Source organism: Gracilinanus agilis, chromosome 6 (assembly GCF_016433145.1).
Source record: "Gracilinanus agilis isolate LMUSP501 chromosome 6, AgileGrace, whole genome shotgun sequence".
In the NCBI taxonomy this organism is placed as follows: domain Eukaryota; kingdom Metazoa; phylum Chordata; class Mammalia; order Didelphimorphia; family Didelphidae; genus Gracilinanus; species Gracilinanus agilis.
In genome coordinates this window covers 249,659,440-249,674,313 of record NC_058135.1, presented here as the reverse complement: position 1 = coordinate 249,674,313, position 14,874 = coordinate 249,659,440, and the positions used below count along the sequence as shown (strand labels likewise).

Genomic DNA, 14,874 nt, shown 5'->3' with positions numbered 1-14,874 from the left:
TTCCTTGTTTTCTCCAGACATTTTGAGAATGCCAGTGGAGCAAGGTAATTTACTTTACATTAAAAAGCCTTAATCTGAGATTTAAATTGGTATAGCAGATCAAGGACTGGATTAAGAGTCAGGAAGATATATGTCCAAATACAATTGCTAATACTTAATTACTCTGTGATCAATAGTAAATCATCCAACCTCTCAGACTCTGTAGTAATTCTCTTTTTAAAAAAATATATTTTCCCAGATAACATGTCATAAAATTTTTAGTAACCATTTTATTGATATTTTGTGACTCATGCTCTTACCTTCCTTCTCATCCCTTCAAACTTCCCCCAAAACAACAGATAATATGATATAGGTTTTACAATACACATTTACATGTTTATCATGTTGTGAAAGAAGACATACATTACTTACATTAGAGAAAATTTCATGGAGAAAATAAAGTGAAGAATTGGTATGCTTCAATCTGTATTCAGATATCATCAGTTCCTCCTATGGCAGTGAATAACCTTTTTCATCCTGAGGCCCTTGGAGTTTTTCTGGATCCTCATATTATTGATAATAGTTTTAATTCACAGTTGATCAACGTACTTTATTGCTTGTGTACAAAATTTTCCTGGTTCTGCTCACTTCATTTTGTATCACTATATAAAAGTCTTTCAAGGTGTTTTTTTCAGTCATATCATTTGTCATTTATTATGACACAATAGTATTTCATAACAATATTATATCTCAACTTGTTCTTCCATTTTCCAACTGATGGACATCCCTTCAACTTCTAGTGCTCTATTACCACAAAAAGAGCTGCTATAAATATATTTTTTACAAGTAGGTCCTTTTTGCCTATCTTTTCTCTCTTTGGGATATAAACCTTATAGTGGTATTGCTGGGTCAAAAGATCAACACAGTTTGATGACTTTTTGGGGCATGGTTCCAATTTATACTCCAGAAGAGTTGTTTTAGTTCATAACTCCACCAAGAGTATATTAGTGTCCTAAAATTTCCACATTACCTCCAATATTTGTTATTTTCCTTTTTGACATATTAGCCATTTTGAAAGGTGTGAAGTAGTATCCTAGAGATGTCTTAATTTACATTTCTCTAATTAATAGCATTTTGGAGCATTTTTTCATTATACTAATAATAGTCTTAATTTCTTCATCTGAGAATTGCCTGTTCATATTTTTTTTACTATTTGTCAACTGGGGAATGCTTTGAATTCTTGTCAATTTGACTCAGTTCTCTAAAGGAGAAATGAAGTCTTTTTCAGAGACATTTACTATAAAAATATATTCCCTACTTTGTTGTTTCCTTTCCAATATTGCCTACATTGTTTTTTAATGCCAAATTTTTAACTTAATGTACTTGAAATTATCTATTTTACATTTGGGCATAAATTCTGCCCTTATCCATAGATCTGACAGGTAAGCTATTTATGCTACTCTAATTTGTTTACAGTATCACCCTTTCCTGGTCCATGTCAAATTTCTGCTATATTCTTTTTTCCATTTTTTTCTCAGGAGTTTTGGGGGAATAGTGAGTTCTTCCAAGAGTTTAGATCTTTGAGTTTGTCAAACACTAGGTTATTATTTACTTCTTTATGTTGAGTATCTAATCTATTCTATTCATCTACTACTCTATTTCTTAGCCAGTACCAGATTATTTTGATGCCACTTAATAAAACAGATTGATATATGGTACAGCTTAGCCACTATTCCTCATTTTTTTTCATTAAGACGCTTGATTCTTGGCTTTTTCCTATAGCAATTCTCTTAAGACAACAGATAATTGAGTATAAATAATTGAGGAAAGGTTTGTTTCATTTTTGTCTATCTATTCCCTTGTTGATGCGTTAGACATGTAGAAGATATTTATTATATATGTGGTTACTTAATGTGCTATTTCCACATTTACTGATTTCTTAGTGAAGGATTAATGACACTATTTAATAGATATAAGTTCACTTTTCTAAATTGTATATCTCACTGGCTAGGCTTTCAGGGACAGTCTTGGTTTCGTCCGTCACAAAGAAAAATATTGGTGAGCACATTCAACATGAGGTTGATGTAGGTGTCTACTCCTTCTTAATCCAAATGTCAGACTGTGCCTCTAACTGAATCAACTGTCTTGTATATTCCACTTGTCGTAAGAAGTGAGGGAGAAAGTATGAAAATATGAACACAAAGTGTTGAGAAAATTTTTCAAAGCATATGAGTTAACTTGATGTCATCAATTTATACCCATAATAAAGATGGTCTATTTCTATATCATGTGTGCTGAATAATGAATTATAATAGGTTAGATGAATCCCTGGTCTTGTCAGGAAACTTGATTTTATATTTCAGACTTGCCATTGGTAGATGACATTAATTTTCTCATATCCAAAAATTGGGGGTGTTAATATTATATCATATGCTTTTGAAGAATTCCAAATATTTGCATCCTTTTTTCCAGTTTAGCACCCTGCGGCAAATTCCTGGTCACTATGCCTCTGAGCAAATGGCCATTTACATTTCTTTTCCAATTTAAATTTTTCACATTTTTTGAGATGCTATCTCCTGTTTTTTAATAATATGTGGCTTTGTCCTTACCCTATCCCATCTCTTTTTCAGAGTGAAAGGAGAGAAATCTTCTACATTCATGAAGTTAAGTCAGCTGATAAAACATGGCCCTTTCAGATGCTTTTTGTTATTTTGCTATTTAAGAAATCCTTAAGGAAACTTCTAATGGTAATTCAAATTAATTTTCCCTCTAACAGATAGTGTAATGAGGAAGGGAAAAAACAATTTAATAGAAATTAGGAAAGATTATTTTTATGTTTGGTCAAGAAAGGGTTCAGAAGAATATATTTAAAGAAGAGGAAGCATCAGAACACTGTATCATCCTGATTAAAGTAGAAAAAAAACTGAGTCATTGCTATATTTTCCATCTTAGTGTGGTGGTAAAGGCTTAAATTTTAATCAGCATAGTATTACAGAAAGAACATTGGCTTTAGAGTGAGAGGACTTAGGCAGAAATCCCCCCTTTGCCTTATTATCTAGTTGGCCTTGGCCAAGACACTTAACCACAATGGATCTCATTTCCTCATCTATTAAATCCTCTGAGTGTAGTAGATGACTTCTGATGTAAAGTCTATGATCTTAAGATTCTTATATAGCTAAATTCCTTTTTTACACTAAACTTATGATTTGATATTTCTAGAATATCTGTAAGCCTATTTGAGCAACACTTAGAAAACAGATGAGGAAATGTAAGTATCTTTGGGCTTCTGGGCAATATTGCCTTATTATTCCCAGGATTCATCTAGTGTCTTCTCTATCTTTGCAACATAAATCTGGAAACTACAAATGTATTTTTCTCAAGGACAGGGAATGTGTGTGTATGAATTCCTCAAAGTGTTTTACTTTCTTCGCCTCTCCAGAACTTAACACAATGTTTCTAGGATTCTAAGTTCTTTATACCTAAGCAATTGATGTCATTACTCTCCCCAACCCACCATTGACACATTCATTATCTGAGTGATGTAGATCAAAAGGTGGAAACTCTAGACAAGAACCTTTTAGAGATGGAGTGCCAGGTTATGGCCCAACCCTACCCCCTAGACCTAATGCCATGCCTTTCCCCCAACAGAGACCATGTGCCATGGCCCTCCCCTACACTGAGTGACAGATGCCCCATGCCCCCTTTATTACCCCACACAGAGGAGGGAGAAAGCGCTCCCATTGGGCTGCTTGATGGAGGGGAATGTGAAGTGAGGAATGTCCTGAGAAAGTGTAGAGAGGGGGTGGGGATGGGTCTGAGAGCTGCACTCCTTTCCAGCTTTGCCACCTATGAGCTGTCTACCTTACCTCCTGAGTGCTCTCATTGGGCTGCTGGGCAAAGGAGTAGATGATGTGAAAAAATACCATTAGGCATGTTGGAAAGGAGGAGCTCGCCTGAGTCTTCTGCCTTTCTAGTAATGAACTGGGGGCAGGAGGGAGGGTGGCCATATGCCCACAGGAGCTCTCTGTGTGCCATCTTTGGCACCCATGCCATAGGTTTGCCACCACTCCTCTAGACTGAGGAACTGGGATACTTCAGTCTCCTGTCATTACTCTTTCTTGAGATAAGATTAGTCAGATTGGGGATTTTTCCCTAAACACACACATATTATATAAATATATACACACATCTCATATCTATATATATCATATATGCATATATATACATATATATATTCACTGTTCTTTTTCAATCATTTCAGTCTTTCCCAACATTTTGTGAACCCATTTTGGGTTTTCCTGGCAAAGATACTGGAGTGGTTTGCCATTTCCTTCTCCAGTTCATTTTATTGATGATGAAACTGAGGTAAACATAGTTAAATCATTTGCCCAGCGTCACAGACCCAGTTAGTAAATGTCCAAAACCAACTTTGAACTAGGAAAACGAGTCTTCCTGACTCTAAGCCTTAGTCATCTATCCACTGCACCATCCAGCTTCCTCTTCTATATGCATTTTATATTTCTTATATATCACATCTATACACATTTCTCTCTGTCTATATATGCAGAACCACATGCCTATCTATATCTATCTCTGTGTTTTATCCACTGGGGTGTGAGGAATAGAGATTGCATGGACTCTCCTCAGGGAAGTCCATCTGGCTGATGAGATAAGAAGTGATTTGTAGAAACTGAAAGTTAGGAGCCATATATAGCCTTCTCCTCTTCTGATTGGTTGAAAAAAAAACATTATGTAGGTAAGTAGGATTGAAAATGTGCTCTCCTTTGATTGACTGGAACCAAAAGAATATTTAATATAATTAGATATTGCTGGCCTTTATTCTGATTAGCTCCTCTGTATAGACTGTAACTCGTTGTGACTAGCAGGTGGTGAATGAGGGGAGGGACCATCTTTGCATCAGGGCTCAGGATGAAAGGAGGGCAGTGGGAGAACATATTTCATGCTCACTGACTGTAACACCTATTACACCTACATGTGAGTGCCCATTCCCATTGAGGCAGTGGTTGTCCTTCTCAAGGGGAAGTTCAAAGCAGACCTCTGAAAATAAAAGGGAAATTGCTAATTAAATCCATTAAGTGAGAGCAAAAGTTAGAATGTATGAACTCATTGCTCTTCCTATCTGAGAAATAATTAGAAAATTCTGAAGCTGGTCATTTTAAGACTTCAGAATATAAAAAAATTATAAATGCATCTTTCCTCATTTGTTGTATACTTCAAGGAAATGATTTGATTTAATGTTTCACCAATGAAAAGAATGCCAAAAGACCAAGATTAAATTCTGTCTCTGAAACTCACTACCTGCATGATTTGAGACAAATTCTTTAGGGTCTCAGTTACCTCATTTGTAAAATGAAGAGGCTATATTATTAAGTGGGCAAAGAGGTGCCTTCTATATCTAAATCTTTGATTCTATGACTGAATTTAGGTTTCCAAAGGCTGAAGCATTGGACATCTCCAAAGTGTTTTTATTTTATATGTAGTGTCTTAGAAGATACATAGAGCCTCTTGGTGGATTCCTTTAGTTTTTAGTGGTTCCCTAGAATTCTACTTGCTTTCTGACTTTGTTTGAATGTAAATATATCTCCCCTTAGTCTATAATAGCTGGGGGTTTTCTCTTACCACTAATGTGAGAAAGGCAGTTGAAACTGGAGGGAATCAGTGTTGAATGAGAAATACATCAATTATAGTTCAAACAAAACACATTCAAAGCTAAGCTCATTTTCTTTCTCTCTCAAACCAACTCTTTTTCCAACTTTCCTATTCCTATGAATTATACTATGGCATTGATAAGTGGGAAGATATATAGAGTCTTTGAAGCTCTATAAGTTAAGTAATTCTAGTACTCCCAGGTTTCCTAGGTGGTATGCAATCAAAATAAAACCTCAAGTTTTTAAGTGAAGTGATATGCTAATGGGACTTAAGTGAGTGAAAATTAAGCTATAAAATGTAAAGGAGTACTTAGTGTTCAGAGTGGAATAGAAATCATGGACTTCTTGCAAGGATTTTAGGTCTTAAAAAGAACATAGTCATACAAGGTTTTAACAATACCACAAATGAGTATTAGGTAAGCTATTATCTGTGTGGAAGAATGGACCTTGCATTTTGAGGTATAACTAAATCAACATAATTTGTGAGTTTAAGAGGGGAAACTAGACTATGGATAGGTCTGATGATTTCATGTGGCATGGGCATTGTACCCCCAGAAATTCAGGCAAACTATCATCAGGGAAATTCCTTTACTCCTTTACACCCTTGTGACTCCCAACTCAAAACAATCTGACCTTGAGGATTACCCTCCTTTGACTGTCCCACTGATTTGAGATGAACAAAGAGACATACCTCATTCATCTGTCCTCCAAATCAGGAGAACCATCCCCATGCCTTCGAACAAACCTCCCCTACTCCTTGCTTCAGTGCTTACCACTCTAGAGTCATGGCTTCACTGTTGTAAAGAGTATAAAAACCCCAGACTTGATATTCTCTGGGGGGACAGCTTTTCCATCTGTGCTCTCCTTCCAAGGAGCAGCTCCCCATCTTGCTTTTCCACCTTCCTATCCTCCTGGCTATATTCAACATTATTTTATAAATTAATAAATTTCTCTTTTTATTTTTAAGTTAAGTTTTGGAGTCTTGCATTCTTGCAAAATGTATCCTTCCTGAACCCAAGGGGTTTAACTCTGTACCCCACAACACATGGATAATCATGTTTTCTTCCCAAATGGAATTTCACCATTTTATAAGGCCTGCAAATGGATTGAAAAGACAAAGTATGACTTAGAATGATACAAACTTGGAAAACAAACTAGTAGTATAATCTAAAAGCCTAAGGTAATAATTTGCAATATTATTAAGTTTATACCATGTACTTTTTTCATCATGTTGGATAAAGGAATGGATGAGAAGAAAAATGGTTATAAATATTCTCAGATGACAGTAGAGATGTTGCCTAATACATAATTACTATCACATATACAATTTTGTACAAAATTCTTTTTTTATGTATCTTTTGCTGGATAATTGGATGCTGAAGGAATTGTGAGAATTGTGTGAACCAAACTGATTCCATCTTGTGGCTCAATTCTGGATTCAGCTCAGTTCCTTTTATATTCAGTTATTGGTGTAATCCAATTTCTCTCTTGTGAGAAAGCTTTATTCAGTTATGGACATTATTTAAACCTAACCTTGTAGTTGGGAAAGCTGGATCACCTGTACTTATTGCTTAGAAATGCTTAACTAAGGACCTAGGTTATACTGACCAGTATCCTAGTCAGCTCCTAAGAGTAATGTAAAGAGTTTCTCACAATTATACATCTCAAGCAACCCATGTATGTTATCTGAAAACTAATTCTGGACTTATCAATAAATTATTCAATAACAAGAAGTTATTATTTCCATTTTCCTTTGATTAAAGAAACATTTGAGAAGAATGGGACAGCTCTTTTCCTACATTGAAGGAATTTTACCTATTCATTGTCATCTTCCTAATTTGGAAAATCCATAATCATTCCTCTAATGAGAAATCAGATTAACTAATCCTGAATTATATCTTGTTTTTCCTATTTATTGTTGTCTTTTAATACCAAACTGAGAACTGGTCCTGATTTGTTATGCAATTGTTATGCATTGGTTAATAAATCTATATGCTTGAAAGCTTGAACCTTTGTTTCCTCAATTTTTACTATTTTAGCTATCATAGTTTTTGGTGAGCCAGCTAGAAAGAACTACTTCAAATAAGAAATTTCATTAATCTTCCCCAGTATACTAAACTCTTTGGCTGAAGCTTTTCAGCAATCATTCTGGTTGGCTGCATTTTCCCCTTAGAAGTTTTTCAAGGTAGCAGAATCTACAAAAAACATTAAACACAACACAGAGTTTTTCTGAGCATTTTACAAAGATATAAAAACAGAGACAAGACAATATGATGAATATATGTTTGTTATCCTCCTTATTTCCTATTGGAATGTCTAATCACAAAGCAATTAATTTGCCATAGTTAAAAGTCTCTTTCTCAGGCCAATTTCAGGACCCATCTGGATTTTTATATATTTTAACCTAATTTGAGAGCTCTTTCTTTTAGTCACTTCCTCTGGTCAGATATGCCACTCTTCTCCCTCTTTTCCCCTGTATTGTGGGGGTGAACCTAATTTTAGCTTGAGAGAATTTTAAAACAAATGGGGGAGTCAAACCTCCAGGGAAGTCTTCTGGGAAGAATTCTCTTGGTTAAAGATTAATTGGAGCACTCTAAATTTTTTCTGAAAGGTTGTCCTGGTGGTCAGAGTCTTATCTCTCAACCTGACTGGCTATGTCACAATAAAATCTTCTGTATAAGCAAAGTCAAAAGATTATTTTGAAAACTTCTTGGAGATAGAATGTTCAAGGTTTATCTGTGTCAACTTGAAATCTGGAGACCCTAAGTCTGTCCCTGTCCCTTGAGAACTCATCCCAGGAGAAGTCCTAGACTTGCCCATTTCAGACAGAATAATTGACCTAAAGGTAGACCTAAACAAACATTAAATACGTTTTTGTCCTAGTAGTTTCTTCCATTGTATCCAAGTGCTCTCCCAGGTAGCCCAGCCCTTGGCTAGATCTTTCCTTTTGTATTCATTGTAGAGCATCAACCTCTCCCTGAAAATCCTGTCTTTGACTTCTCATTTCCTTGTAGCCCTGGTAATGTCAATCAATCATATTTCCCTGTTCTTAGTTCCCCAAATGGTATATGTTTCCCAAGTTCTATTGTTCTTTGGAGAATCATCTGGCATGGTACATTCTCCCAAGGATACTTCCCCAGAGCCCCAGGGTGTTGACCCTGTGTAGTTTTTTGGCACTTGACTCTGTGATAGTGGCCAATTACTGGACTTATCTCTTTCCTGATTAAAGATAAATTGTTTTTTCTGACTACTTTAGTAGTTCTGTGTTATTTCCAAGTAAACAACTGGAACAGCAGAATATTCAACATTTTTTATATTTACAAATACATGTGAACTCAAACCATTTTTGCTTTCCCCAACCTAGGAGAAGAGGGAGAAGAGTGGCTTAGATTAGATAGTTTGGAGATGACAGAGGTATGAAGAGAACTATCCCTGCATCTTTCTAACACATTAACACCAGGGTGAATGGGTCAGGTCAGTCAAAGACCTTTTGCCTAATATAAATCACTTAACTAATCCAAATGTGTGTCTTATAGACATTAACACCTAAGTATAAAATATAAATAGTAAGGAATCAAAATTTAAATGGTTGAATTTGACATTTCAATGTCAATTTGACAATTCAATGTCAAATGCCTGCAAGTTGACTGTGTATCACAGAAAAAGAAAAATGATCAAAATTTGAAGAATATCAGCTCTATGGGAAGTGGACCAGGGGGTAGCTGTTTCAGGAATGAACTTACCTAAGTATGAATCACTAAATGCTGAAGAGGACAGCTTGTACAAATTGCTTTCTACCTTGTCCATCTTCCTACCTGAAAATGACAGATATACTCTTCTTTAGGTGTGGGGAAAACAAGATCAGGAATCAATAATAAAAAAAAACAAACCCAAGAATGTGCCAGGTTCTTACTATGTGCTAGGCCTTTTGTCAGTTGCTAGGGAATTGAGTATGGAGTCAATCAACTAGCATTTATTAAGCTCCTACTATCTGCCAGGGGCTATGCTCAATATTGAAGAAACAAGGAAATAAAGACAATCTGAGTGTGAAACATACATATTAACATATAAACAGCTATTTGGGAATAAAACAATAACTAATGGCAAGAAGATATTTATATTCTAGTGAGGAAGACAAAAACACACACATATATAAGAATAACCAGAATAAATACAAAGGAAATAAATACAAACATGAACATAATAATTTTGCTGGGAGTATTAGCTATTAGAGAGATGAAGAAAGGTTTCGTGTATTCAAGTAATCCTTAGGCTGGATCATGAAGGAGGAGAGAGCTTCTAAGGTCTAGAGATGAAGAGAGAGCAGTCTAGACTTGAGGAATGTGCAGGTTTGGGTAATAGAGTGCCATGTAGGAGGAAAAGATAAAAAGCAAGTTTGGCTGGATATGAGTGCAACAGTGAAAATAATGCCCTGTGAGGCTGGAAAGAGAATTTCACATCTATGATATGCTAAACAAAGGAGTTTAAAATTTATTCTAGAGGCATTAGTTAATCAAGTGAGTTGAAGGATCAGAGCCTTATATTTTATTAGAGGAAATCAACTAGTACTCTGATGTTTATACCCAAAAAATAAAGAGAGAAGCCCAAATTATTGTAGTTACTCTTCTAATAAGGGAACATAAGAAAGATTTTTTCAGACCTTCCATCAAGCAAATGAGTAAGAATTAAATGTTCAATAACAGAAATAGGGTTCTATATTATAAAACTAACTTTATTATAGAGGACCAGCCTCTATATGGTAAGGGTTCTGAGTGGCGTTTGGTGGCATCGGATTGTTAAGACAGGAAAAAGAAAATGAGAATAACCAGACTAGTGGTTAGCCCATGTTGCTCCAATGCTATGGGATTTTGGACTTTATTTTATACTGGTTTCAAACAAAACACAAAGAGAGAGTCACAGCTGCGAAGGGGTTACAAATCATACACAATCCATTAAAGTCTAAAAGTAGAGAGATGGGTACAAGGGCAAGGGCCAAATTCCAACCACCAATTAGTAGGGGTTAATTTTGGGAGCAGAAATATATTTCATAGAGATGCTTACTAATTGCTTTCTGCCTTGATTTACAGGTCTGCACCTGGTCAGATAAAGTCTGGCTTCAGTCTTATCTCTATCTTTGTCTGTGTCCAGTCTTGACTATATTTTTTAGAGTTCAGGCTTGTTAATTATCAAGGAGAGAAATTTTTAAACTCAGTAGTTGCTGGTCTGCTACGGACTCAAAGCTTTTCAATAAGTCTATAATGTTTTTCCAATAAGAAAAGGTATGGATCATAAGAGGTGTCAAAAGAGGGGTCTCAGATTTTTAATCCATTCTCTTATTGGCTTCCCACACTTTATCATGATCAACTACTGGTGGCTTCATTTATGAGTGGGGAAATATCCTAAATTAATCTAGAAGGTATGATTCTCAGTTACCCTATTCACCAAGTCATTCTTGTCCTTAAAATCAGCCCACTCGTTGCTCTACTGGCTCAGTTGCTAGACTAAACTCTCACACTCTCAGTCTGACATAGCTGCCAACTCCTGACTCTGCAGTGGGGGCTGTCTCTAAACACATACTGCTTACCAAGGAGAAGAAGAGGTGAGTGTTGAAGCCTCCAGCGTGAGGTGGATGATTTTCACACATGACAGCTGAAGGGCCACGTGGTAGAACAACCAACATGCTTGAAACCAAAAATCTACCTGTGGACGAATGTTTCTGTGTGGTACTCATTAGCTAAATTGGGTAAGCTAAGAGTGGCCAAATGAGAAGTGTGCGATATATTAGAGATTGATATTTGCCAGGAAATTTCAATTTGTTTGTTCTATTATAGTCCCCCTCTTATACTCTCACTGAGTTCCCACTAAATACTGAGACTACACAATTCCAGAGGCCAGTCTACCTCAAAATTGACTCTTACTAGGAGAGAGTCTTAAGAGTTATGGTCAGAGAAAATTGGTACTTACAATCTGCATTTCCATTCACAGTGACAGGTCCTTAAAATATTCTAACAAGGATTAAGTTCCTCCAGTTAAAAAACAAATCAGAACCGTGATTTCATTAGTTTAGGGAACTCTGGATAGGGAAACTTCTTATATTAATGGAAATGTACCTACTTTGCATTAATATGATGAAATATAATAGCACTTACTCTCAGTGAAGAAACTCATATTAATGCAAATGTACCTATTTTGCATTAATATAAGGAATTTCCTCACTGAGAATTTTCTAAACCAATGAAACCACAGATCTTGAAGACCTTCCTAGGGTTCTTGCAGAGTTAAGTGACTTATTCAGGATCACAAAACCAGCACTTATGTGTTAGATGTGGTATTTGACCCTACGTCTGTTTGATCTCAAACTAGCTCTCTATATATTACAAGAAGACAACCTTTCAACTTCCTTCTGAAACTTGTATTAATTAATCAACAAATGTTTACCAAGTGCTTTCAGACAATGTATTATGCACTAGAGATACAAAGAATAAGTAAAAACTGTCTCTGCCCTTAAAAATCTAATAGGAAGAAATCAGAAAAGTAGAGGAGCAGAGGGGAAATAGGAGTTTTCTACTCTAATGAAAGTATACAGTATATATATATATATATATATATATATATATATATATATATATATAGTATTATTAGGTAATTAGGGCATCAAGTGAGTTGAAGGAGCAGAGTCTTATATTTTATTAGAGGAAATCAACAGGCACTCTTATTTTTATAACACAAAAAATAAAGAGAGAAGGCTCAAATTATTGTAGCTACTCTTTCTAATAATGGAACATGGAACAGATTTTTTTCAGACCCTCCATCAAAGCAAATAGTAAGAATTAAATGATTAATAACAGAAAAGGGGTTCTGTTATTATTCTGTTATAAAAATAACTTTATCATGATCAACTACTGATGGCTTCACTTATGAGTGGGGTTGTATACATATATATGTATATATATATATATATAAATATGTATTCTGCATTCCACATGTATCAAACATAAAAGAATACTAAAAGAAGTCTGAGAAAATTACTGAATACTCATCATATACTTGGGGAGTTGGGAAGGACCTAACAGGTTATTTAGTCTGCCCCTTTGAACCAAAGTTTGAAGACTGTCACAATCCATTTGTTTGCAAGAAGCACTATTTTTAAGATATGGTACCTTTCAATACTGGTAGATTCTAGTTGTAAGAAAGAACTACCCTTGGTTTTATTATAATGGAAAGAATATTGACTTCAGTTAGAGGACCAGTACTGATACTTGATGTCCAGTTCTGATACTTAATACTAGGGAAATTATATGACAGTCACTTAAACTTTTCTTGAGAGTTGGATTAGATTGCTTCTAAGGTCTTTTCCATCCACAAGATCCCATGATGTTATTCTGGGCCACCAACTGTCCAAGTGCAATTTCTCTTTAGAATGAAACAAAGCTTATTGATTCTTTCACCTTGCAAATATCTGTCACAGCTATTGGACCTTTCACTGCTTGATCACCTTCCCCTGAACATGCTACATTAGGGGCTTTTAACTGAGTCCAGATCTCTAAGAGACTCATAAATAAACCACAGACTCAAATTAGATGGGGAAAAGAATTTCGTCTTTATTTTCACTAACCTCTAACTTAAATGTATTTCCATCACTGGTGAATATAGACCACCAATGTTGTTTGGTAGAAGAATCAATAAACTCCATCAGGCTGCCAAAAAATAGCTAAGAACTCCTGTTAGACACCAATGATCTATGATTTCATCTATGCAGGTTCTCCATCCACTCACGTAGGTAGCAGGCCTTCTACCGCCTAGTAGATAATTTTCATTAGTTGCCACAGCTGAAAAAAATCATCACCAAATAGCCAGTCTTCTGAGAATGTTCACATTTCATGCTTAGTTAGGTTGGTATTCAAAGAATAGACATACAATTCATTTATAATCTCAAGCTTTGAGATTTTCCAGCTCTGAATAATAAAAGAGAACTTTGACTTTGCCGGCCCAAATTTCAAGGATGCATAGTAGCTTCTGGGCTTTATAGCGTAAAAGATTCTCAACATTCCTCTGAAAATATAGTGCCTCTGATTGAACCTAGGTTTGCTGTTGACATAGATCTCAAGATAGTTTACAAGGGCCAATATCACCTTTAAAAGAACTTTCTTTTTTCATTCTTATAAGCCAAAGATAAAGAAATAGCTTACCATGTTCTGCTATTTTATGAGAAGCTGATGGTCCTGCACTGAAAGGTTGTGGTTGTATCTGATTTGGGGAATTAAATGAAGAATGTTTACTCAGATTCTGAGGATGAGTCTGACTCCTCGAGGGCTTTAAGGGCTGTTCTTTCTTTATTTCATTCTTGTTCATGTTCATACCTGAAAAGTCCAAATAGAAAACATGAGTAGCAAGAAATGTAAATAGGAAACAAAACAATTATTTTTTTTAATTTGTTATAGTTGTCTTTTAAAAAAGTAGTTATGTTGTGTATTAACCAGAGAATAACAGCTTAGAATTGGGAATGGCAAGCTAACCTGGAAGGAATTTCTGTTTTTAAACGTTGTCTTTACAGTGGATATGACAGTAAAGCCCAGTCACTTCATTAGTGCCTCAGAAAGTTCTCTAAAAGTACAAGTTTCAGTATAGACAGTGATTTGCATTACTCAAAAGAATTTCTATACCAGAAGTTTTCTATGTAATGAAATCACAGTAATATTGACCAATCCACTCCCACCAAACAAATAAAAAAGCAAGCAAGCAAACAAACAAACAAAAACTAATCAAAGGTTTGAATTAAATGAAACACATTTGTTTCAGACTTCATTTGGAGACATCTTTTTAGTTATATTAATACTCATCATGTGAGATCCCAACCACTTGTGCATTAATCCAATGACTTCATGAATGGCTCTGAAAGAGTCAAAAATTGGTGGCCTATCACTCCATACTTAAACTGGCATGTTTTTAAAATTAAAAATATTTTTATTTTCAGTGCAAAATTGTCTTTCTCTTTTTACAATCCTCCCTAACGAAGTAGCAAAAAATATGATATCAATTTTATATATGAAGTCATACAAAACTTATTTACTCATGAGTCTATCAGTATCTACCTGGTGGTAGATACTTTATATCACTAGACTTTTGGAAATGTGGATCATTGTGCTTATGTTTAAGCCAGGGAGAAATAGTGTGCAGGCAAAAAGATGGAGTTGGTTCTTTGAGTGGGAATGAAAGATAGGAGGTA

At 35.3% G+C, this 14,874-nt stretch overlaps 1 protein-coding gene across 1 annotated transcript in view; it reads right to left on the bottom strand.

The window, feature by feature from the left end:
- ANO3 (anoctamin 3) overlaps nucleotides 1-14,874 on the bottom strand; it is a 575,082-nt gene that overhangs the window by 221,475 nt on the left and 338,733 nt on the right. The window contains exons 2-3 of the mRNA XM_044681841.1: nucleotides 13,838-14,008; nucleotides 9,392-9,463 (exon numbers count right to left, since the gene is read on the bottom strand). Of these exons, the coding sequence (XP_044537776.1) occupies nucleotides 9,392-9,463; nucleotides 13,838-14,008 (243 nt within the window). The remainder of the gene's footprint in view (nucleotides 1-9,391; nucleotides 9,464-13,837; nucleotides 14,009-14,874) is intronic.